Source organism: Elgaria multicarinata, chromosome 1 (genome assembly GCF_023053635.1).
Source record: "Elgaria multicarinata webbii isolate HBS135686 ecotype San Diego chromosome 1, rElgMul1.1.pri, whole genome shotgun sequence".
NCBI lineage: Eukaryota > Metazoa > Chordata > Lepidosauria > Squamata > Anguidae > Elgaria > Elgaria multicarinata.
In genome coordinates this window covers 124,409,356-124,433,753 of record NC_086171.1, presented here as the reverse complement: position 1 = coordinate 124,433,753, position 24,398 = coordinate 124,409,356, and the positions used below count along the sequence as shown (strand labels likewise).

Here is a 24,398-nt window from a genome sequence, read left to right as displayed (position 1 = left end):
AGTACAGTGTAGGTGCCAGGCGGACCTCTCTGGGGAGCTCATTCCACAACTGGGGTGCCACAGCGGAGAAAGCCCTCCTCCTAGTAGCCACCTGCCTCACTTCCTTTGGCAGGGGCTCATGGAGAAGGGCCCCTGTAGATGATCTTAAGGTCCAGGCAGGTACATATGGGAGGAGGCGTTCCTTCAAATAACCTGGCCCCAAACCGTTTAGGGCTTTAAATGTCAATACCAGCACTTTGAATCGGGCCCGGACTTGGACTGGCAGCCAATGAAGTTGTAAAAGGACTGGTGTAATGTGATCTCGCCGGCCAGTCCCTGTTAGTAAACAAGCTGCCCTGTTTTGTACCAGCTGAAGCTTCCGGACCGTTTTCAAAGGCAGCCACACGTATAACGCAGTGCAGTAATCCAAACGAGAGGTTATCAGAGCATGGATAACTGTAGCTAGGCTATATCTGTCCAGATAAGGGCGTAGTTGGAATATAAACCTAAGCTGATAAAAGGTGCTCTTTGCCACTGAGTTCACCTGTGCCTCAAGTGACAGTTCTGGATCCAAGAGCACCCCCAAACTACCGACCCGATCCTTTAGGGATAGTGCAACCCCGTCCAGGACAGGGCAAACATCACCTCGCCAGACAGATGAACCACCCGCTAACAGTAACTACGTCTTGTCTGGATTGAGTCTCAGTTTGTTAGCCCTCATCCAGTCCATTACCGTGCCCAGGCACTGGTTCAGAACAGTCACTGCCTCACCTGGGTTTGATGAAAAGGAAAGGTAGAGCTGGGTATCATCCGCATATTGATGACACCTTAGTCCACATCTCCGGATAACCTCCCCCAGCGGCTTCATGTATACGTTAAACAGCATAGGGGATAAGATAGAGCCCTGTGGAACCCCGTGGCTTAGGAGCCACGGCACAGAGCAATAATCTCCCAGCACCACCTTCTGGAATTGGGCATCCAAGTAGGAGCTGAACCACTGCAACGCAGTACCTCCAACTCTCAGCTCAGACAACCTATCCAGAAGGATACCATGGTCGATGGTATCGAAGGCCGCTGAGAGGTCCAGGTTCCCCATATATATAAATGACACCTGCTGAAATTTCGTTTTCAGTACAACTGTTAAAGATACAGGAGCCCTGTCCTCCTTTTCATATGGTCAACCTACCTCAAGTTGCCCACGCTTGCCCCAGAGTATCAGAAGATTTTCTAATGCAAACTGATTATTTTCCAGCGCAAGTGACCCCAGGCAAATTAACTTAATTTGCGTTGGATCCCCTCCCCCCCCCCCATAAAAAAAACCACATCACAGATTTGCACTAATTTAAGCTTCCTGGAGAAAGGGTGAGGCATAAATGAAATAAATGAACTTTTGTTGTTGTTTATTTCTACAGTCTTTATATGCTGGTGCAGTTCCTGATGTACCCCGGTTGCCTCTTTTCTACACACCTATTGACTTAGTAGACATCAGCGTAGAAATGGCTGGACTCCAGTTCCCAAACCCTTTTGGCCTTGCCAGCGCGACTCCAACTACAAGCTCACCAATGATCCGCAGAGCTTTTGAAGCAGGATGGGGATTTGCACTCACCAAGACCTTTAGTCTGGACAAGGTAATGAAAGCTGGGCTGTTTGTGCTTGTCTCAAATAATGTTGCAAATTTGTCTCCAGCTGGAAACTGACAAAAGCAGTTGTTGAAGGCCGAACTGAATATTTTAAAATCATGAGATTTCCATGTTTGTTTTGAGATTTTCAATTTCCAGGGAATAATTTCAAATTAGAGGCAAAGTTGATTTATCTATATATGCTCTCTCTCTCTCTCTCTCTCTCTCCTTATGTAAGACTTGATTTAACTATACTGGGGTTCTCTCTTTATTTGGGATAAAATATGATCCCTGGCTAACAAATAAATTTGATGTTGCAGTTTTGGTACCAGAGAATTAAGAATACGAAATGGGTCATGCAGATGTGCCGTACCGCTTGATATGTTTTGCGTGCCTTACTGTAACCTAGTAGAAACTGCCAAATTACACTGCCTTGAAATTTCACTCTGGGCAAAATAAGTGGGGGAAATCTAATCCCAGGTTTTATCACTTTCCCAATAAATGGGGGAATCTAATCCCTAGTTTATCTCTCCCCCTTCCCACTCGCCACATGCAGATTATCACCATCACCCACAAGCGCCCAATTGGATATCTTGTACTGGTAGGAGTTAAATTGTAATACAGCTTCAATAACCCACAGGACACATTAATGTAGTGTCAAAAGGATAAGTCTAAACCGGGAAACTTTCACTGTGGATGCAATTTGGTGGCAACTCTAGGTGCTTAAGTCAAAGAATGCAAGTTTTAAAATTAAATTGCTAGCAGAGTAAAGTGGACTTCACATTGGCTGCGTTAGTGAGACATGAACAAGTAGGGGTGAACCACAACAAGCTTTTCTTTTTAGCTAATCCACTGTTTGCTGACAATATGCACTTGGAATTGTGACTAACACTTAACTGGTTTATCACTAACCGTGGTTGGTTTATCACTAACCGTGGCTGATTTCAACATGCCAGCTTCAGGAACCACGATTTGGAGGTGACTTGTTTGAAATGACACAACCATTGTTAGTGTTAACCACAATTCATCATGCCAGACAACATGCCAAGCCAGTAAAAGTTCTGGAAATCATCATCATGGCCACCCAGGAGGAGGAGATGTGGAAGATGGGGGAGCATGCAACCCTGGGCTACTTAGCACAATGTGCAAGATTCTAGCTCATACACAAGATGCTAAGCCATAGTTTACCATGACTTGCAAATGCAGTCATTGGATATGTTTCCAGCTGACAGAAATATAATTCATTGTTTCACAACACAAATTCTGATGATGATGATGATGCCACTTGCATGTCCTAGCCTGGTGCAATGTGAAAACAATGTTGATCCATGTTATATACAGGAATGGATTGAAGGAAGCAGAAAAAGCCAGTGAGCTTTTCAATCAAAAGGCATTTTCTTTTACTTTACTTCCCTTGTAAAACATATGCTTTCTTTTCTTTTCTTTTCTTTTAATATTCAGCTGGGCTAGTGTGTGTATCTATGGGTCAGCTCTATATACGTGTCTTTCCAAGCATGGAGTTGGCCAGAAGGTTGTGCTATAATTGTTTTCGAGCCAAAATTAATTCTGGATCACTGGAGCAGTCACTTCTTTAATTAAGGTGCTGTAACAGCAGGCAGTGTGACTGGGTCTCCTGTCATACAGCACATTTGCAAAGCCATTGACCTGCCGACCATATTTTTGAACCATCACCCCTGTGCCCAGCTCTGGCTTGCTTCTGTTTCACCACCCTGATCTCTGTGGCATCCGCTGACACTGCACCATCGGAGCAATGCCTTGTGTCATAGAGACCCACCTCTGCTACTCACGGAAGTCTTGATGTGGATTTGCAGTTCATTCTCTCCTAAGATTTGTGGTTATTTGTGAGCTGCAGAATTTCAATTAACAGGACTCCAAAGGGCCATTTGCGTGCTTTCATGTAACAAATTAAAAATGAGACATGATTTTGGCCGTAAGATGTTTCCCTGCCAGGGAACGACTGTCCAAAAATACTATATGTAGAACAGGCTGGTTCCCAGTCTCGTGTTTCTCTTCATCCTAGCATGACTGTCATGTTTCCCAAAACCTCCCTCCTTATTGGGAGACAATAAAGACGTCTGCCACATAATCCACAAAGCTTTATTCAGGCAATAAACATCTCTTCCCACTTGAAGAGAGTCTAACCACTAGTTACTTTCCTCTAGGCAAAACTATGCCAACTAAGTGAGACAATTGTCCTTTCAAGAAGAATGGAAAGCCTTTTCCCAGAATGCTTTAACTTGAGGGAGACAGGGGCCTCATCTACACCAAGCAGGATATTGCAGTATGAAAGCGGTATATAAAAGGCAGGAGCCACACTACTGCTTTGTAGCAGTATTGAAGTGCACTGACAACTGTTGGGGCTCACTGGCACATACTGTATACTGCTTTCATACCACTATATCCTGCTTGGTGTGGCTCCTGCCTTTTATATACCGCTTTCACACTGCAATATCCTGCTTGGTGTAGATGAGGCCTGGTTCTGAAGAAGCCTTTGGCGAGACCTTCCTTTAGTTCCGCCCGTTTTAGTCTGCAGCGTGCTCTTAGATCAGCTACTCTTGAAGTGCCCTCCCCTTCAGAAGAATACTGATTTCCAACAGACTGTGTGTCGTTAACATTTTCAAAGATAAGGTCTGGTGAAGGTTCATTCCCAGCTGGTGAAGAGCCCTTGAGAGTCACCTCCCCCACTCCCCATATAGGCTGGTATGTTTCTGGTGCCGTCTCTTCTGCTTCAGAATCTGACTCTGATTGATTGCCTGAATCTCATTCCCCTAGTCTAAGGGAATAGGCCTAGTCATGACAACTATGAAATGGGAGCAGACATGGGCTTGGGAGGCTCCTCAGTTGAAAGCGTGTGCCTATACAGGTAATGGCTCTGGCTTGCTCCCACTGAATTATCTGGTACAAAATAACGAGGTTGCAATCTGTGCCATGCTTGAGTGTCAGGGGTCAAAATCTGCCTCTCATCCCAAACATTAGGTTCACCAGGGTTAAGAGTGGCTGGTGTTCACTTGTAACAGGAAGAAATAAGGGCAGTAGCCAATACTGCCTACATGCTAGCGGTTCCTGAAATGATCAGAAATTAGAGGACGTGCTCGTTTCAGGAATGGCGCAGGTCAGCAGAGACCCGTACTAGAAATCATTGTTTCTGCTCATTTTATTTATTTATTTATTTATTTATTCATTAGATTTTTATACCGCCCAATAGCCGAAGCTCTTTGGGCAGTTCACAAAAATTAAAACCATGATAAAACAACCAACAGGTTAAAAGCACAAATACAAAATACAGTATCAAAAGCACAACCAGGATAAAACCACGCAGCAAAATTGATATAAGATTAAAATACAGAGTTAGAACAGTAAAATTTAAATTTAAGTTAAAATTAAGTGTTAAAATACTGAGAGAATAAAAAGGTCTTCAGCTGGCGACGAAAGGAGTACAGTGTAGGCGCCAGGCGGACCTCTCTGGGGAGCTCATTCCACAACCGGGGTGCCACAGCAGAGAAAGCCCTCCTCCTAGTAGCCACCTGCCTCACTTCCTTTGGAACCTTTCCAGGTTCCTTTTGGTTCCTCCTTATGCACATAATGGGGGTGGGAATTATGGGAGTTGCAGTCCAAAACATCAGGAGGGCAACATGTTGGGGGAGGCTGCCATATGGTGTTCTTGATCCCACCCCCAGAAATCACTCTCAGGCCTTAGCTAGACCTAAGGTTTATCCCGGGGTCATCCCTGCCAGCTCCCAGGATATCCTGTGTGTCATTTACATGAACAGGGATGACCCTGGGACAATCCCGGGATAAACCTTAGGTCTAGCTAAGGCCTGATTCACTCCTATGAGGAAAAATAAAACACTGCATTTGGGAATAACAGCATTTTGGGAGCGAAACTATGAAAGTGAATGACTTGGCAGCATGATATATCATACAATATGCCATCCGTCTCTCCTTCTTGCACACCCCACACATCATGATGACTAGCGGATCTCTATTTCATATATAATGATTATCTCTTCAAATTAATATGAAAGTGCTCTGATGGAGAAGTTATTTGATGTTAAAGGTGAGGTTGGCATCTGAAATCAGAAAAAATAACAAATATATATTTGCGTCCTTGAGTATTTCATCTGACCTACACCCACACACCTATTTCCATATTTCTTTTCCCCGGAATTAATAGCCAATATTCCTATGTCTGATATATAGTCATGTAAAACTACAGTGTTGTAAATTAGAGGGAGAAGAAAATGAGAAATGAGATAAAGTAGACCTTGTCTGAACCAATTTAATGCAGTTTGTCCTATATAACCACTTCATTTAGCTCCATGTCTGAGGAATTACCTGGAGAGAAAAAAAAATCAGTATCTAATTGGACTTGCAATTTCGGTACATTGCAGTTTGCAGTTAATATTTCAGTACATACTGCACTGCTAGTCGAAATGCATTTACTCTTAAATTAACATCTGTGAACACAAACTTTCTAGAAGCATGTGTGTTCTTTACATATGTGGTGTGTTTTTGGTTGATGTTTGTTTTCGTTTTTTACTGGATACCGTGGGATTTGGGGTCAGTGAAGTATCCAAAATGTGGCAATTGTGGAGATTCCAAGACAACATTTTTGAATGTCCCAAAGTTAGAGACACACTAGTAAACATTGGCAGTCAGTGGAATGTAATTTCCCAACATTCACTGGCATTATATGTCCAAAACATGAGCACAGCTCCATGGTAGAATACTGAATTTTGTTAGATTGTGAAATAGTAATTGATAATACAATTGTGCTATTGAGCTACCTAGAATTGTCCTTTCAATAGATATATGGAGCATCCATGTTATATATAGATCATAGATCATATAGATGTGATATAGATTATTTATTTATTTATTTATTGCATTTCTGTACTGCCCAATAGCCGAAGCTGTCTGGGCATTTCACAAAAAGTATATGATTATATATAGATATAGGTATATATAGATAATATAGATACAGATGATACAATTATAGATAGGGCATGCCATAGGATAAATATATAGCAACTTCATATATTTGAGCGGGAAAAGTAAATTACTTTTGGACACTCATGAAATCCATTTTAGATTGTCGGCACATATTTACATGTATGTTGACATCCCCACCAAATCTGGTGCAATCATATTGCAATTTTTACCATTTTTATTTCCAAAATTTTTGTCAAATTTGTGTTGAGGTTGTGTAGGATGGCATATATTTAGGAAATTAACATCTTGGAAATCAAGGGATGGATCTAAAGGTCTTTGGGCTAAGACCTAAGGCTTAATTAGTACCCTGGGTAAAATGAAAGGGAAATGAGAAAGGGATCTTGGAATTACAATTTCAGAATAAAAATTGAAGCGCTGTTTGCTATTCTGGAAATAAGTGAGGGTAACAGCTTTACTTTTTGAAAAGGAGGATCAGCCACTGCTTCTATGTCCCTGAATCTTAGGTGGAAGCTGAAACCTGCAACACCTACCAGTGCCAAATTCATTCAGTCTGCAATCTCCATCTTGATACTGGGTCTAAAATGTACACCTCATGGCCACAACATCTGGCTCAATTTTTGTATTTTTTTTTTTTTGTCCGTCCCCCCATCCCTTGCCTTCGTACTACATTGCCTGATGAAGAGTTCTGGAGAACTCAAAAGCTTGCTCACAGTTTTGTGACATTTTGGTTGGTACCAATAAAGGACAATATCCAGTGCTGCCCATGTGCCAGCAGAAGCCACCTCTGATGTAATGTGTTGCTAGTGCTTCCTAAAGCAACCCTGACAATGAACTGAAATGCCTGTTTCTGGGTTGGAGCAGAAGGGAGCGCTGCTGACCAGTCCCTTTACAGAAATGAGCATTTCAGCTCATTTCCAGGTTGCTCTAGGAAGCGCTAGCTTTCCATTGTGCCAGTGGTGGGTTCTGCTAACACAAAGTAATCAACAAGGAATATTGGATACTTCCCAGAGATATTGTTTCACTGAAGATTTTGGAATAGCAATTGTCGTTTTGCTGGTTTTAAACATGTTAGATTTAGTTGTATGTTTTCTGTGACATGTTTTAAACATGGGTAATGTGTGTGGCTTCTCACATAGGCCTTCTTCACATATGGGGCATGTGTACACCAGGGCCTTTTCTTGCGGTCATCCCTGTGCATCCAAATGACGCACAGGGAATCCCGGGGGCAGGCAGGGTTGACCCCTCCATTTTCCTGGGATAACTACTTAATCAGTTATCCCGGTTTTCACCATGGTCCCGGGACTATCCCATGGACCGCGGCTGGTGTGAGTGCCCATCCTACCTTCTCCCTTCCTCCACGCAAGTAGCGGGGCCGGGCACAGAGTTGTTCGGGGGGCTCCATGCCGATCAGTGGTGGAGTGCAGCAATTTCGCCATCCTAGGAATGGGCGGGGGTTGAGCATGTTTTTTTTGTGTGTTTTTTTAAAAAACTTACTTTGCACTGGAGCGTAATTGTGCTCTGTCTCCTTTGAAAGCAAATAATAATAATTGTTGGCCACAACGTCCCTCCTTACTTGCCTTTTGGACACTGGGGGAGGATTGCAGAAGGTAAGTCCATGATCCTCCCCACTCCCTCCCTCTACACCCTTAAGGTGTAGACAGGCCCATGGTGAGATAACCATATCACACAAAAATATTGAAGTATTATTTTGCAAATTATTGTTTGTAACTTTGGTTTAGACCCTTTAAAGAGATTATCTAACATAATAGAAGATGATATAATGAGTTTACTGATTTCTGCTAAAAGTGTTTGAGCTTGACATTGTGTGTGTGTGTGTGTGTATGATGGGGCGGACTTCAGTTGCCTTTAACCCAGGAATGGTTATTAAAATGCCTCGATTTGGCAGAAATGAACAAATTAATGGATGCAATTCAAAGAAGAACTACATCTCAACAGATAATCAATATAACTGATGATTTCCCTCTTACGGAATCTTATGTTCATTACATATAAGACTTGACTGAAATTTATTTTTGTAATTTTCCCCTTCTCTCTTTTCTCTGTATACAGTCTTTTTTTCTCTCTCTTTTTTTTTTTAAGTGTAGGCGAGAAACAGATTTTTAAAATCCTGGTTTCAGATAAAGAAGTGATTGTTGTTTCACTCTGTGCAGTGTTGTCGGAGTGGAGGAGCAAGAATAAACACAGCAGGGATGGCAGAAATATTTGCTTTGATTTTAGCTGTTCCCTTCATCGGTAAAAATGTAATTCTGATTAATCAGAGACATCTGTCTTTACTCTGCTGGTGACATGCATTGATTTGTGATGCTGTCGCTTTCAATAACGTACAGAAGCTGTTGCCTTTATTAAACTTCACCAGCAGAAATAAACATGTGGAGCGACTTCATCTGAAATCCCCAGCATTCTTTAAAAACTGTGGGCTGCTTCCATTGCAATGAACATAAGAACATAGAGCCCTGCTGGATCGGACCAAAGGCCCAGGTAGTCCAGCATTCTGTTCCTACAGTGGCCAACTAGGTCCCTGTGGGAAGCCCACAAGCTGGGCATGAGTTCAATAGCCCCCTCCTGCTCGTGTTCCTCAGCAACTGATATACGGAGGCATATAGCCATCCAGACTAGTAGCTACTGATAGCATTCTCCTTCATGAATTTGTCTCTTCCCCCTTTAAAGCCATCGAAATTAGAGGCTCCAATCAAATCTTGTGGTAGTGGAATTCCATTATTTAACTACCCTGTTTCCCCGAAAGTAAGACATCCCCCGAAAATAAGACCTACTTCCAGTTTTGCCTCTCGCTGTAATATAAGGCATCCCCCCGAAAATAAGACCTTTTTTTTTGTTCAACAATAAATGTGTACCGTATTCTTCTTCATGGAAAAATAAGACATCCCCTGAAAATAAGACCTAGCGCATCTTTGGGAGCAAAAATTATTATAAGACACTGTCTTATTTTCGGGAAAACAGGGTATATGCTGTGTGACGAAACGCTTGTTTTTATATCTCTTCCACCATTCAGCTTCACGCAATTACTCCTCTCTAATATTGTGATTTACAATGTTCTTGTAATTTTGCTTTCCAAGAACAAACTATAACGAGACTCACACTCATGCTCTCCCCACACCCTCTCTTCCTTTGACGTGGCCATGAGGAGATCAGAATATATATTTTTACTTCTGTTTGAGCGTAACTGCATGTCATCTGAACTGTAGTTACTCTCAACTGTGGATAATTGAAAGAAGCCATCTTGAGACCAAAGGTTATGAAGCTGTTATTTTCCCTAATTAATCATAGTTAAAAATAACCACAGTTTAGGGTTTGAGTGACACACTAAATCACAGTTAATCTAAAATGGCAGCGGAAGCTCCCCAATCTCTTTGCAGCTACTCTGGAGGAGACTAGGGGAGGGGGAAACAGGTGACACCAAGGCTCTCTTAGGATGAGCCTTGTGAAGCAAAACTGGTTTAGCGTCACATCAGAGTGCAGCCTCTGCCTGCTGCAATATTTTCCAAGGGTTTTGAATGGAGTGGTAGGATTAAAATCCAATTCATTTTTAAGAAAGACATATCATTGTGAAAGATGTTCAAGCCAGTAGTGTGTGTATGTATGTGTGTGTGAGTGTTAATTTGCACAGTTAACTTGTAACAGGGATGATGGCATGGCATATCTGGAGAAGATGCTTGCCAATTAGAGCCACTGCCTATACGAATTAACTAATTGCACTAAGACATGGCATTCTTCCATAATATTAGACACTCTGATTCATGCAACAACCAGGGGCGTTTCCATAGGGACCGATATGGGAGGCACATGCCTCTCTTTCTAATTATAAGTGCCAGCACCGAAGCACAATGACTTGCATTGTCCTCCATAATGTCAGTATTTTTGTTGAATTGAACTCGCCGTGTAAAAAGCATATTTTCTTTCTCTGATATCACAGCACAGTAATTTACAACATGCTAGTTACCATTTCTGGCTCCAGGTCTGCCTGCCCCCTCCCTTCTCAAGAAATGACTTCAGACAACATTACAATGCAGAACTCTTGACGCTTTTAATACGACAGAGTTTGTTCCACAGAGTTTTGTTACACTATGAAATATTAATATTTCACAATTCAGTTGTGATGATGAAGTGCAATTTGCCTAGCCTGCATGTGATAAAAGTAAAGTATATGCTTACCTAGGGACCTCCATGAGAATTAGAACCCTTGCCGGAGCATCTGCTTGAAATTTTATTATCCTGCCCTACTGACAGCACTTCCCTCGTTGTTTTTCTAGACTGACAGCTGAATATTGCGTGATTATTTATTTATTTATTTATGTGCAGCAAATACGTTCCGCCAAACTTTGTTTCCTTTTTTTTTAACAAAACAAAAGACAAGCAAAACCAAGAATTTAGAACTTGCTTTTGATTTTCATCCTATATATATATATATATATATATATATATTCATCCCTGACATTTGTAGATGCCAGATTGAAGTCTAGTTTGCTATAGCCAAGGCAGACCACTGACTTGCAGCAAAATGCCACTTGATATCTCAGTAAACAGAAATATTCTATGCTTTATTGTGCAGGCCATATGAAAGCTACGTAGGCTTTCTTTGGAGAGACAAATGATCAGATTGTTAATGTCAAATGAAAAAAAAAAAGTGTGTGTGAGAGAGTGTTTGCCTTTCTACTAAATAACATCAAAGCCAATTTTTATTAACACCAATCCTAGAGGTAGAAGGGAAACCCAAACATTTTCCAGGCTATCTCAGCCCAACAAGCTTTTGCCCAGTGACTTGAATTATTTATTGTTTTACAAATAAATGCTCCTCTATTCCTTTCAAATTGAGATGGGGGTTTAAAATGAGAGAATGGCAGGAGCGTTCAGCAATGAAGAGAGCAATGGGTTTCATTCGTAGAGCTTCATATTTTTTGTTGTTTTTAAAAAAGCACCCTTGATTTTTAAAACATGTTAATTAATTCTTTATCGATTGGGAATTCTTCACACTGTTGCACCAAGGGGTCTGAAACCATTTATTCTTGTGTAGTTCCACCTACTTCAGAATATAACTAGTTCTTTCCATTTTTGTAAAGATTTTTGTTTCCTTTTGAGAGTGGAACAGTGGGCATTCTTTTAGCATCTTGCTTTTTAAAATTTGGTGAGGCTGAGGAGATAATAAAATTGCTTTGTAAGAATAAAATTAGTGTTGTGCTGAATATTTCTATTCTTTTCTTCCATTTTGGCCAATTTGTAGGGTGTGTGTGTGTTGAAATTAAAACTCTGAAAAAAGAGGCTGTGGAATAATTCTTTCCTTAGGGAGAGGGGAGCAAGGGGTTGGTTTACCTTTTAAAGTGTAGGAGGTGGCTGAGAGGGCCTTCCTGCCGGCCTGCCAGCCTTCTATGTTTAACGCCGCCCCCCCACCATGGGGGGGGCGGCGTTTACAAAACTTCGCCAGCAGTGTGAAGTTTTTACTGAGAGGCATCTCAAGTATTGCTGCTCTTCTTCAGGCTATATATATATACTGAGAATAAGGGGCAGAGTTCAGCATAGCATTTAAAAGAAAGAACGCTTGTTATGGTTAACATGTCTGAGGGTTAAAATGGTATTTTGACCATTAAATGAAATATAGCTTACAATCTTACTTACTTATTTGGGAGTAAACACACATAGGATTGCACTGTTAAACCTGCATTTTCCAAATGTGTGGAGAACTAAGCCCTCTTTGGTCTTTATTTTCCCATCTCAGTTGGAAAGGGGTGACCTGTGTCCAAAACCATAAAGCAAAGGATTGAACCAGAGGGCTATGCCAGTTTAATTTTCATTTGTTTCCCCTGCATCTTTTCCTCCTAAGCCTTATTTACAGTTAGACAGTTGTAGTGTGTTTGCTTGTGTGTGTGTGTGTGTGTGTGTGTGTGTGTGTGTGAGAGAGAGAGAGAGAGAGAGAGAGAGAGAGAGAGAGAAGTTGTTTGCTTGCTATGTTGTTATGTTTCCCTACTTCTATAATTAGTGATTGGACACTTCATTGTATGAAACCTTCATTTCTCAATTCTATGGCATCTGTCAAAAAATTTCCTATCTGCACATGTCTATTCAAAGCAAAATCACAAACTTAATAGTGAAAATGTGTTCCCATAGACCCAATAAAGCTTTGAGAGATTGCACAGATTCAATTACTGTACAATTTTATTGATCATCTGCTTTTCTTATAAAAAGAAAAGAAAAGAAAAGAAAAAAGAATTAATGCAGGAAACAGCTATTGTCATTTAAGTACAGGATTGCAAGAAAATCAGTAAATATTGATTTACCTGATCTATTTCTTCCATTTTCATTGGATTCTAGTTTCATCCCTCTTACTAACTATTCTTAGCCAACTAAGTAGAAATGAAATTGACCAGAACAAATTCAAAGTTAGATATGGAATGAGAGTCCAAAGTAATGTGAGAGTTAGAAAACTACAATATCTTAGGACAACAGTTATATATCTGGAAAATGACTTCGCGTAAGAGAATAGTGTTCTAGGCTTCCAAAAGCATATCTGCAGACTTGTGATAGTGGATTAATATTTGCTGTTTGAAGCAGTGTTTCTCATTAATCTACATTCCAGATTTGCAACTAATTATATTGAACCAAAATTGCATGGTAATGCAGACATGGACTCTCCATTTACCGCTTCCAAGCAGAGTGTATGGTGGGGTTTTTTTTAAAAAAAATTGCTGTTAGCAAATCTAACTATAGTTAAGTTGATAGGAGAGAAATGTGTAGATCACCTATTTGTAAAGATTTTAAAAATGCTAACTCCATTTTGTATGATTAATATCCCAGAGAAGAGGATTTAACAACTCCGCATGTCTTTCCCCCCTCTATATTACACTATAAGAATGGTTGCACACTGCTGTTTCATTATTACTCAGATTGTGTAGGTAAGTGGTCACTTTCTGTTTATTTATAAATAGCTTCACTTGTGGACTATATTAGTCTGTGTTGTATTACAGTTCTTTGAGTAGGGTGGTATTTCTCGCAGTAGGTTTAGAGAGCAGGATTTTCTATATAAACTGGATTAAGAAATAAACTTTGAAAAAAGAAATGGCTCAACATATTTTCATGTTTGTTTGTTCCCCTCCCATTTACCTATTGATAAAAAGTCCATACCCCAGCCCCCCAAATTCCCCAAAATCTTTGAAATTATGACTTCCAAATGCTGAATATTGAATGTTGGGGAGATGAAATACCAAAGCAAAAGTATGAAAATTAGGGATGCTTGAGGAAATCAATCTTTATGAATTCCAGTACAAACTGGCCCGATCCACAGCTTCTAGATGAATGTGTGGCGTTCCAGATGTGTTGGACTGCATCTCCCAGAATGCCCCGGCTGGGGCATTCTGGGAGTTGTAGTCCAACACATCTGGAGCGCCCCAGGTTGAGGAAGGCTGTTCTAGATGAATGTGTGGATCAGAAGCCAGTTATCCACCAGAATTCAAACGACATTTTAAAATGCACATTTCAAAAGAAAATGAAATGTGTATTTTGAGAGAAAATGCATTTAGAAATGCATGTTTGCATATGTATTTAATTGCAGGTTTTCATGCCTTGTTTTGTGTATTTTTTAAAAAAGTGGATTAATGCAGCAATTGGATGGAAAGGATTTATGGGTGGATACATGGCAAAGTCACATTGGCCAGAAATATATAGATCCAGCTGTTCCTAATGAAAATATATCAAGGCATAAAAGGCAACTTGGTGCTCTCCAACTGCTGGTGGAATCCAACTCAGATCAGCATGGCCAAAGGGCAGAGATGATGGAAGGTATAATCCAACATTGGGAAGGCACCAAGTGGCCTACTCCTGTTGCAGACAATACTGAAGTAGACACACCAATGGTCTGATTGAGTATATATAAGCTTCCTTTGTTCCTGTTATTTATTCTAGTTGCAGAATTTAGCTTCTTAGTTCAGAATATGGATATATCTTGGGCTCATTTGTTTGGAGGATGGGCAGAAATCATACCATTGATTAAACAGAAAAGATATGCAGCAGTTCCTATCAGCAGCTGCTCAAACAGCACCAAACCATTTAAACCATCCAAAAGTTCAATAGGCGGACAGACCACACATTGATCCCGCCCCTGCTTATTTGCTATGTAATATCATGCATTGCTCTTTGCCCAGAATTGTGTAGTACAGGGAACGGAGAGTGCTAGAAACGTAGTGGTGGTGGTGTATTGGAATGTGCAGAGTAGAGAAGGCTGTCACAGCAGTCAATAAGTTCTGAGAGGTGTTGACTAATTGCCTGCTAATTACACAGTAAATTGTCTAATTAAGCTGATGGTTAATTAGGGTGCGCTTGCACAGCAGTCTTGTGGAATTTTTGTCTGATGTCTAGGAAGCAGCTTGTGTAATTGGCAAACTGGTAAAGACTGGCAGAGAACATGACGAGGAAGTGTGCTGCCAGGAGATGACAGAATAAGGATGCATTTAAAATAAGGTTTGTCACGTGGACATTGGTGGAATTGTTAGGGTTCCAAGGCTCTGTGCATAGTAGGCAGTTTGGAAAACGTAGCTCCTGGGAGTACAGGCTAAATGAAAGCTTCAGTGCCTATGGTTTGTTCTCTTGTAAAAAATACCTTTAAGGGCACAATCTTATGCATGCTTAGGAAAGAAAAAATAGTGCTACAACTCCCCCACTCCCGGTCTAAGCATGCATAAGATTGCTCCCTAAAGGAACTTTTAAAAACTCATTACACTTTTCCTTGAAAGGATCGAAACGTATAAAAGACAGCACCCAACTTTCTGTCACACTTTTGAGTCCCAAAGAAAAAGAAACGTGGATGGGGCTGTGCAGAAAGAAGCAGGGTTACCTCTTAGTGGCTTGGGTTGGGTCGCCAGAGCCAACAAATAAGTTTGGCCTTCCCACAGTGGTGCCCTGAGGGCATCTCTTTAGCTTTCCCCTACATAAATGAATGGCTGCCATTCATTCTTATGGAGCAATGTCCAGCCTTGTAATTTTGAGGGAACCGTAACAGAGAAAGCGAACAACGGGGGAATTAAGAAGGGGATCAGGGGAATATTGGAGAGGGGAAAGAATTAGGGGTGTTGAGGAGGGATAGCCAGAGCCAGATGAATGGTAGGATGGGAAGCGTGGAGATGCCCAGGACAATATTTGGTGGGAAGGAATACAAGAGCTGGGGTGAAAAGATACAATGTGATGGAGCAAGACTCTGAAGTCTTCCTTTCAACCAAGCCTCCCCTCCCGCTTGTAAAATGACCTGGTCTTTTTGCCAGAGGTAGTTAATATTGTAAGATCTGCAAGAATATAGCAGTTCCATTAAACTAGCGTACACGTGGCCTGAGTGACGTTGCGTTTTAGAGTTTTTGCAAAAGGACTCTGACCGAAACATACTACAAGGTCACATGCATTCACAGCCAGAAGCGCCCAAGTCCACAGCACAATGTCAGCACAAAATAGAACCAGACTGCTGGTACGGAACATCAAAAAGATCACAGACTCGGCAGCTTTCCAAATGACTTGTGGAGGGAAGCAGGCAGGTGCTGAGGAGCCATCTGCTTTGGGATCACTTACCCCATGTGTATGTGCTTGTATGGGGGTAGGAGGTGACCTGAGTGTGCTGTACTCCCAAACTAAGGACAGGAGGAGCGTGCACAGACAATAGAGAGTCATTCTTAGTCAGAAATTCTAGCAGAAATCACACACAAAAAAGACATGGGCTTCCTGGTTTGGTTTCAGATTCTGAATATCTCAGTGTCTGAACTAAAAGAATCCCAGCTAACATAGGGAGCAGAGGAGAGAATTCCCCAAAACTCTGCAGCAGTCAAGGAGGAATCTTCCTAAGAGGTTATCAAACAGGAAGCCCAGGCTCAGAGAACATCTTCCCCTTCCATCCTCCAACCCTGAGAATTCAGTCTTTGTTGGAGGGGGGCAGAGGGAGTATCAGACTTTGACTGAACCCATAGTCCACAGCAGGGTCAAGCAGGCAGAGATGAGAGGAGGTGGGAGGCATTCCTCCTGACTAGCTGCTCAGCAGAAATTGTATCATTCTGAACCCTCCCTGAAGGTGGAGTCTGGTAAAAACCTGTTGGGCACAGCAGGAAACCATCCATTTAGTTGATGGGCAGCTGCCTAATTAAGCTTAGAGGATAGCTCCAAACATCCACAGTTACTTCAGGTGTGAAGAGGTGTTGCTTCTTGTTGTTGCTGTTGTTTTCCTGAATAAAGGTTTTGTGGATTGCACAGTGGGCCTCTTTGTAGTCTCACATTTTGGTGGGAGGGCTTGGAATCATGACAGGTGAAGACATTTGTGTATTACAGCTAGAAACCTCAAAGCCAAGGTGAGTGATTTAGAAGCCTGCCAGAAACCTGGTTCATTGTAAGCATTTTCACACTTGCCTTCAGATATATCCCCGCGGCAGTTTTCAAAAGAATAAAACAATTGCAATGTAAATACAAAAGAACAATAAGTAGTGAAAAGCCACAAAATCATAAAAGCAACAGAAAAAAGGATTAAAAGATCATCTAAAAAGCTCAGAGGAATAAGGGGGATTTGCCTGGCACTGACTGGGAGAACAAGGTAACTGTCAGGTGAACCATGCTGGGGAGAGCGTTCCAAAATGGGGCACCACCACTGAGCCGGCACGCTCTGCGTTTGCATGATAATCGGTGGGATATGGATAACCCTGGATATAAAATGTAAAGAATAGGCCCAATTAGATGTATCGTGACAGACCCGTGGGCAGAATTGGATCTGGTACCAAATCCTTTTAAATAAGTAATGTGAGTGTAGGTGGCAGGAGAGGTGGAAATAGACCTTCTCCCCCTGCACTTTGTACCCCAAATATGCAGGTTCTGTATGTTCTTTTTCAATGCCAGGCGGGCATTAGAACCAATTCATGTCAGCTTTGAATCTTCCAGCCTTAGCATGCAAACTCCCTAGGGGCAGATGTGCTCATCTACATTTGGTCCACGGCACTTCTGCCTGTGTTTGCCCATAAATTCATCCCTTCCAATTTCCTCATTAAACTGCAATTATTATTATTTTTAAATAAATCTGAACAAGTACATATTTCTCAGCACATTTTCTCTCAAAATACTTATCTTTAAGCATACAGCAGTTTTAAAATCAAGAATTGTGTTGGAACATTCAGGAAGTATGAAAACTGGTGGATATCTGCACATTAGTCTAGGAGCTGTGGATCAAGCCATTGCATATTGGAATTCCAACGATGGAATTCCTCAAGTATCCCTAAAACACCCATCTCTTTCCTCTCTCCTTCCCCGCTCCCAGCTATCTATCTATCCATCTATCTATATATCACACCTTTGACTATCTGAATGACTGTCCACTATCTATCCATTATCATTATCAACTTCTGTCCTCGTGTCCTAGCTTGAGAGTCTAGGACATTCAGATCATCTTCCACAAGGGACGAGTTATCCCAAAACAGATGTTTCTCTGCTCTTTCTTGCTTTATCACAGTTTAAAAGCTGCTCTGCGACCTCTTTGTTATTAAGCACCAGCAATCTGGTTCTGTTTTGTGCTGACTTTGTGATGTGGGTAGTGTGTTCTTCTGGTTGTTTTTTGTATCACGGAGCGTGTGTGACCTATTATTTTTTGCTGGTGTTGCTTTTTCAAAATTTGTGTTCTTTCATAGTTGTGACTTTATTGTTCATCCCTGTGTGTATTCTTTGGAAAAACAATATATACTTTTTTTTTTTTTTAAGGAAACAAATAAATGTCAATTGAACAAGTTTGTACTCACATGACTTCACAAAATATAATGAATCCTTCCACTTTAGGTGAAAAACCAGTACAATAGTTACCACCACTAAATCTGGGTACAAATCTACCACCATTAAATCTATAGACATTCAAGTAAACTACAGAAGCAAAATCTAGCACGTACCTCCCCACTTCCCTTACAATGTAAAAGCAAAATAGGGAATTACCCTTCTAAATCTTTTTAAACAAGTAGATTTGAAAAGGGATCTCAGCATGTCATCCTAAGACCTACTTCATACCTGCACATTTCCACATGGAAGCCTCGAAAACAAAGTCCTTAGACCATAATGTTTGTAGGCCTCTCAATAAAGACTGATCTATTCCGGCAGGCCTATCCAGTGAAATTTTAGAATGTTTTAAAGTAGGGGTGTGCACAGACCCCCCGCTCCGCCCCGCGGGCCGATCCAAAAATTTCGGATCGACCCGCTCCGCCCATAGTCCGCTCCTCTTCGCCACGGAGCTCTGGCTCCGAATCGGAGCTCCGCAGTGGAGGGGAGTGGCGCCAGGTAAGGCCCCCCTCCCTCCTCTCCCTTACCTGCATCCATCCGCGGTCCCTCGGCTTCTTCAATTGAGCCCGTGGCTCAACCAGGAAGTCTAGGCCGTGTTACTCGAAAATAACTCCTTTTTATATAATCGCCAAATTTCCCAATACTTTTTCAAAAGAGGGTTTCCTATTTCTTCCCCCCTCTTTTTACTGTCTTCTCCGAAAAATATATTTTCCAATTGCCACTCTCTATCTTTTCTTACCCCATCCTCCAACCAACCTATAATTCCTTCTACTATGTGTCTTAACCTATTGGCTGTATAATATGCCTTTATATTGGGGATTCCCAATCCTCCTTTCTTCTGTGCTAAGTACCACCACTTTTTATTTATTCTCGCTTTCCTACCTCCATTACAATAATTATTTAACATATTCTGCCAACTTTTTATCTCTTTTTCTGATATTCTAATTGGTAACATTCTAAATACAAAATTAAGCTTAGATAAAATTTTCATTTTAACTAAAGCTATCCTCCCAAACCATGATAAATTTAACCTTTCAAATAAAGGACTTTTCCCTGTAAGGTAAGACACATGGCCACTCTAGGTTGAACACACTGTGTTGGATCCAGACTTAGTAGAGCCAACAAAATAAATGGGACAAGTTAGGTATGACCAACCACACGGCTAAGTCTTGATCCAACTCACTGGGTAGCCTCAGTCCAAATGAGGTAAAGACTTGGATGTCTGTATACCAGCATGCCTCTGGTGTCTTTCATGGGTTAAGGTATTTGGCATCACACAAGACCCTAAGGTCTGAACCAAGCACTGTAGGCCACACCTCTTGGGCAGCATTTGGCCTATTAGACAACAGAATTCATTCTGTATCACAACGGTACTCTTTCCTGCTCCAGGCTTTCTGGTGTTGACATTCAAGATTACGCCAGAAAGAATGCAATTTTATTAAATTAAACTTAAAAATGTATTAGCCACATTCAGTATTCACGTTTACTCTAAATGTCTTGATCTATTTAACTTTTCATAGGGAAAATATGATTAAGGACAACAAAATGAGGCCCACGTTAGAAATGCTAAAATGAAAAATGTGGATTTTATAAGTTGTTTTGTCATAGATGAGTGAGGATGTAAGGAAGGGGTGGGTGGAGAAAATGTTGAGATCAAACCAGCCTGTCTAGTGAACCTGTACTTTCATGCATCTCTTCTGGCTACGTCTTTCCCCATTTGTGCCATTAGCATTTTCATTTCAAAACATGACGGTTTTCAGTGGAGGCAGTAAAAATTTCAACCTGTGGTTTTAAATTATTGATTTTTAAAATAAATAAATAAAGAAATATTGAAGCTGTATTTCAAGTGGATTTTCTCAGCATTTTCTGACAGAGGAAACAGTTCAGAGGTAATCTTATATTGAAAAGGTTGTATGTTTCAAAGAACCTTAATTTATTTAAGGTCCACCCAATGTTCAGTTGATTGCTGAGAATATTTTATTCTTTCGCCTACTGTGAGGATGAATTTAACTGCTCAAGATTTGCACAGTCAATATTCATGGCAATTTATTTTGGACTGTATAAAGTTCGAGTATATGAACTTAAAATGAGATCAGTTTAAAAATTAGAGTTGAAGTCATTGGATTAATGATCAGCAAGTATCTGACACCCTAATAAGTAAGATAGAGCCATAATTCCAAATGGATGAAGTTGTCCTCCTCCAGTAAGGCTAGAGTTGGGAGTTGTGTGGCTCTGGGTTGTGATCAGCCCAGCCAGAAATAAATGTGGCTGAGTTGGGAATGAGTCAAAGCAGGTGATGTCCCCATGCAGTTTGGGAGTGATAGGTAAATCATCTCCCAGAGAGAATGGGCGGTGGAGGGAGCAGGTGACAATGGACCCATGTTGAGCTAGGGTCTCACAGTAACACTTGCCACAGAGGGAATGATATTGTCAACAGGCCTAAGTTCACATCTGGGTGAGAACTATGAAGCTTCAACATGTAAGGGGCTGACAACAGATGTTGATGTGGTGTAGCTAGTCAACCAGAAGTCTATGTGGGCTTGGACTTCCATTCCCCTTGGGTGCTTTGTCTTGATTTCTTCAAAGCAGATCCTTGGCCCTTGAGTCCTTGCTCACACCATTCTCCCATGCCTCTGTCCATAGTGGGATCCTTTGACAGACTTGGCTTTCTTTGGGTTATTGTAGGCGGGCTTTGGATATTTATAAAAGCAGCTACAGAGGAAGCCTGAGTGGCTTGTGTTTCCTGGGTCATGTGTGAGCTGCAGGGAGTGTCGCTCAAGTGGTGTGGCATGTGTTTTGCACGCAAAAGGTACCAGGGTCAATCCTTCACATCTCAAGGTACAGCCTGCCTGAAACCCTGATGAACCACTGGCACTAAGTAAAGACCAGAGATAGGAAATATCTACCCCATGGAGCCTCCCCGGCCCCTCCCCGAGGAAAGGCAAGGGGTCCAGGAAGCCAGCTTCATCAGTATCGGCAAGACCTGTGACATGTCTAGATGGGGCGATATTCCAGGGATCGCCTCGGGATCGTCCCTGTGCTTTCACATAACGCACAGGGGATCCCGGGAGCAGGGAGGAATGATCCCTCCCTTGACCCGGGATATTGCCCTACCCTTTTAGCCTGCTTTTTCCATGGTCTCGGGATGATCCCGAGACTGCGGAATGTGTGGCCGGGCATTGCGGGTTGTCCCAGCTCCTTGTGAGTAGCCGAGAGCTGGGCATGGGGCACACAGCTCTCCATCGGGGTGGCGTGGGAGGAGCAGGGAATTATTTTTTAAGAGAGAAACAACTTATATCTGGCTTTCAAGTGCTTGTGCGTTCCTTCTCCTTAAAAAAAAAAAGCATCGCGTTCCACGTGTAGACAGAGGGGGAGATCTCACGATAACCATATCGCAAGATCCTCCCCCCTCCGTCACGCTAGATTCGGTAGGTCTAGCCATGGCCCAGGAATACCTTGAAAGTGGTGGTTCCCTGAAGAACAGCTAATGTTTGCTGCTGCTCAGCTATTACCGTGTGTGTGTGTGTATGTGTGTGTGTGTGTGTGTGTAGTGTATGTACATAGGTGTCTGCCTGTGGTGTCTGTTGCATGGATGGGTGTATGTGTGGGTGGGTGGATGGATGGATGGATGGATGGATGGGCAGATGGATGGGGGAAGTGTGTGTGGATGGGTGAGAATGGGGCATCTCTCTGGATGCTTTCGCCCTGCCCACCACCAGCATGCTTCTCTAACTACATTTCCCTGGTGTACACAAGTTGGGCCATGGTCTGCTTCAGTATAAGGCAGCTTCCTCTGTTTCAACCTGCTTCCCCTTGGCAAGGTACGTGCCTGTGGAGTTCACCCATCTTTCTGCAGAGCACACCAGAGACATTTGTGTCTCACTCCCCACCACCACCGGTTGCCATCTTCCACCTCTGCATCCCACTTATCTAAGTTTAGATTTTAAATTCCTCAGAGCAGAGACCTTATTGAGTTCTGAACTTTGATGATGCTATATAAATGGTAATTAAGTGCGAGGAGAACAAGGTTGAGTCACTTGGGCGTCCTTTGTCGTCGCATGCTTATATCACCCAAGGTCACCCTCAGATACCCTTTGGGAAGCTTAAATGTGTTGTTGTTGTTTTTGCCTCGGCTTGAGAAGGCTCCTCGTGGATTAAAAACAGAAACAACCCCTCCTTGAGGTAGGTCAAGGTGGTATCTAATACAGCGGAGCTTGAGCATAATAGGAATGGGTTGGCTTGCAGAGCTTTTCTTTCCTTTTTAAAAAGGAAACATTGCATCCACGTGCCCATAAGCAAATCGTATTGTGCTGCTGTGGAACGAGAGTAAGAGATGAAAGAGAGGAAATCGTCTTAAAGTATCTTTCCACAGCCAGCACTCCCATTTGTGCAGGCAATATTTTGACAATAAGCACGGTGTTGGCTGAACATCTCGTGCGCAGGTAGTTTGCTATTCTCAGCATGCATCTACTTGAGGAGAGGAGCTACTTAAGGAGAAATTGCATTGCCGCACAAGGGGGCTTGCAATCACTTCATGGCTCAAATGTACATGAAAGTTAATTGGAGTTTGAAATGTGGGGCGCATGAAGATGGGAAGAAATGTCATAGTGCAACAGTAATAAACCCATCGTCTCTCCCACAATATGGTTCTAAATTTCCAGCAGCTGTGGAAGAAGCTTGGCCGAGTTCTTTCCCTCTTTGTTCAAGTCATAACTCTCTACCTTGTGTAAAAATGTGTTCGGGTTCTGCATAAGTATTTTAATTACCAGTGTCTATCAGTGGCTCTTCAGTATAATGAAGGTGTGTTTAGGAAGCCCTTCAAAACAGGAGACTCCACACAGTGCATCTCCTCGTCTACTCTAGATGACATTGTGCTACTTACATTTGTGTAGGGATGTATGAGAAATTCATTTCAGTTTGTTCTTAATCAGGATACACCCAGTTCACTCCTTGCGGTCCGAATATGGACTCGGATGCAATCGGAGTCTGCATGTTTCTGAGCTTGTAGTGTGATTTGCAGACCAAAACACGTTGCATTTGATGGCATGCGTACATATGAAAAAGGTGCAGGAAAAATGTGTACATTTTAAAAATGTGCACAAACGTCTTTTATACGTTATACTGTATTTTATATTATGGTTTTATATGGTTGTTCTATACTTTGAATTGTCTTAATTTTGTAAACCGCCCAGAGAGTTTCGGCTGTTGGGCGGTATAGAAATGCAATAGACAAATAAATAAATAATCAATGAGAGAAGAAGGTTGCGTGCAACTTATGTGTGTACTTTGAAAAATGCACACAAAAATGCGCATAGATTTTCATACAAAAATAAGAAGAAAACCAAAGCTGAGAATGTGGTTTGGACTCAAATCGGAGTCAGTTTCCATTAGTGTGCATGTTTTTATAAAAAAAAAAATCATACGGACTGATGCGGAAATGGGAAGGAACAAACTGAAGGCTGGAAAAAATGAGATATTGAGAGAAACCAAAATTGACAGATTTGCCCATCCCTGTTATTTATACAACAGTTTGCATTCTCTACTTCGCCCACAAAATCTTATTCAGGGATATCCTGGAGTAATCATTCTTCTTGTAATAGACATGAGCTATATTGTAGTAATACTTTGAATGTATATACAGAAATGAAAACTTGTACTTCTATATTTACATCTATTTTTAAAGTGGAGCGCCTACTCCGGTTGTGCTACACATTGCACTTTTTGTGTTAATTCTCATTTAAGGCCATGTCTATACCAGCCGTTTATTACGGAATAATATCGCAGTCGTCCCTACTGGGCCACATGATGCATAGCTGATCCCTCTGTGATCTCAGCTCCATCACTCAGTAATTCTGGGATTTCACTGACTGATCTTGTCATGTTTCCCTCCCTCTTTCGCTACAATCCCGAAGTCTGTGGCTGGTGCGCCCCCCCCCCTTTGAGAGTCGTTGCTGTTTTCCGTGAGTTCCGGGATCAGCTAACACCGAATGACCTGTGAGGGGTGTGTGCATGGGTATTGACGTG

General features: G+C 41.8%; 1 protein-coding gene across 3 annotated transcripts in view; it reads left to right on the top strand.

Annotated features, from left to right (window-relative positions):
• Positions 1-24,398, top strand: part of DPYD (dihydropyrimidine dehydrogenase) — a 608,504-nt gene that overhangs the window by 334,139 nt on the left and 249,967 nt on the right. For all 3 annotated transcript variants that reach the window (XM_063136148.1, XM_063136158.1, XM_063136141.1), the window contains one exon: positions 1,392-1,607. In XM_063136148.1, coding sequence (XP_062992218.1) covers positions 1,392-1,607 — 216 coding nt within the window. The remainder of the gene's footprint in view (positions 1-1,391; positions 1,608-24,398) is intronic.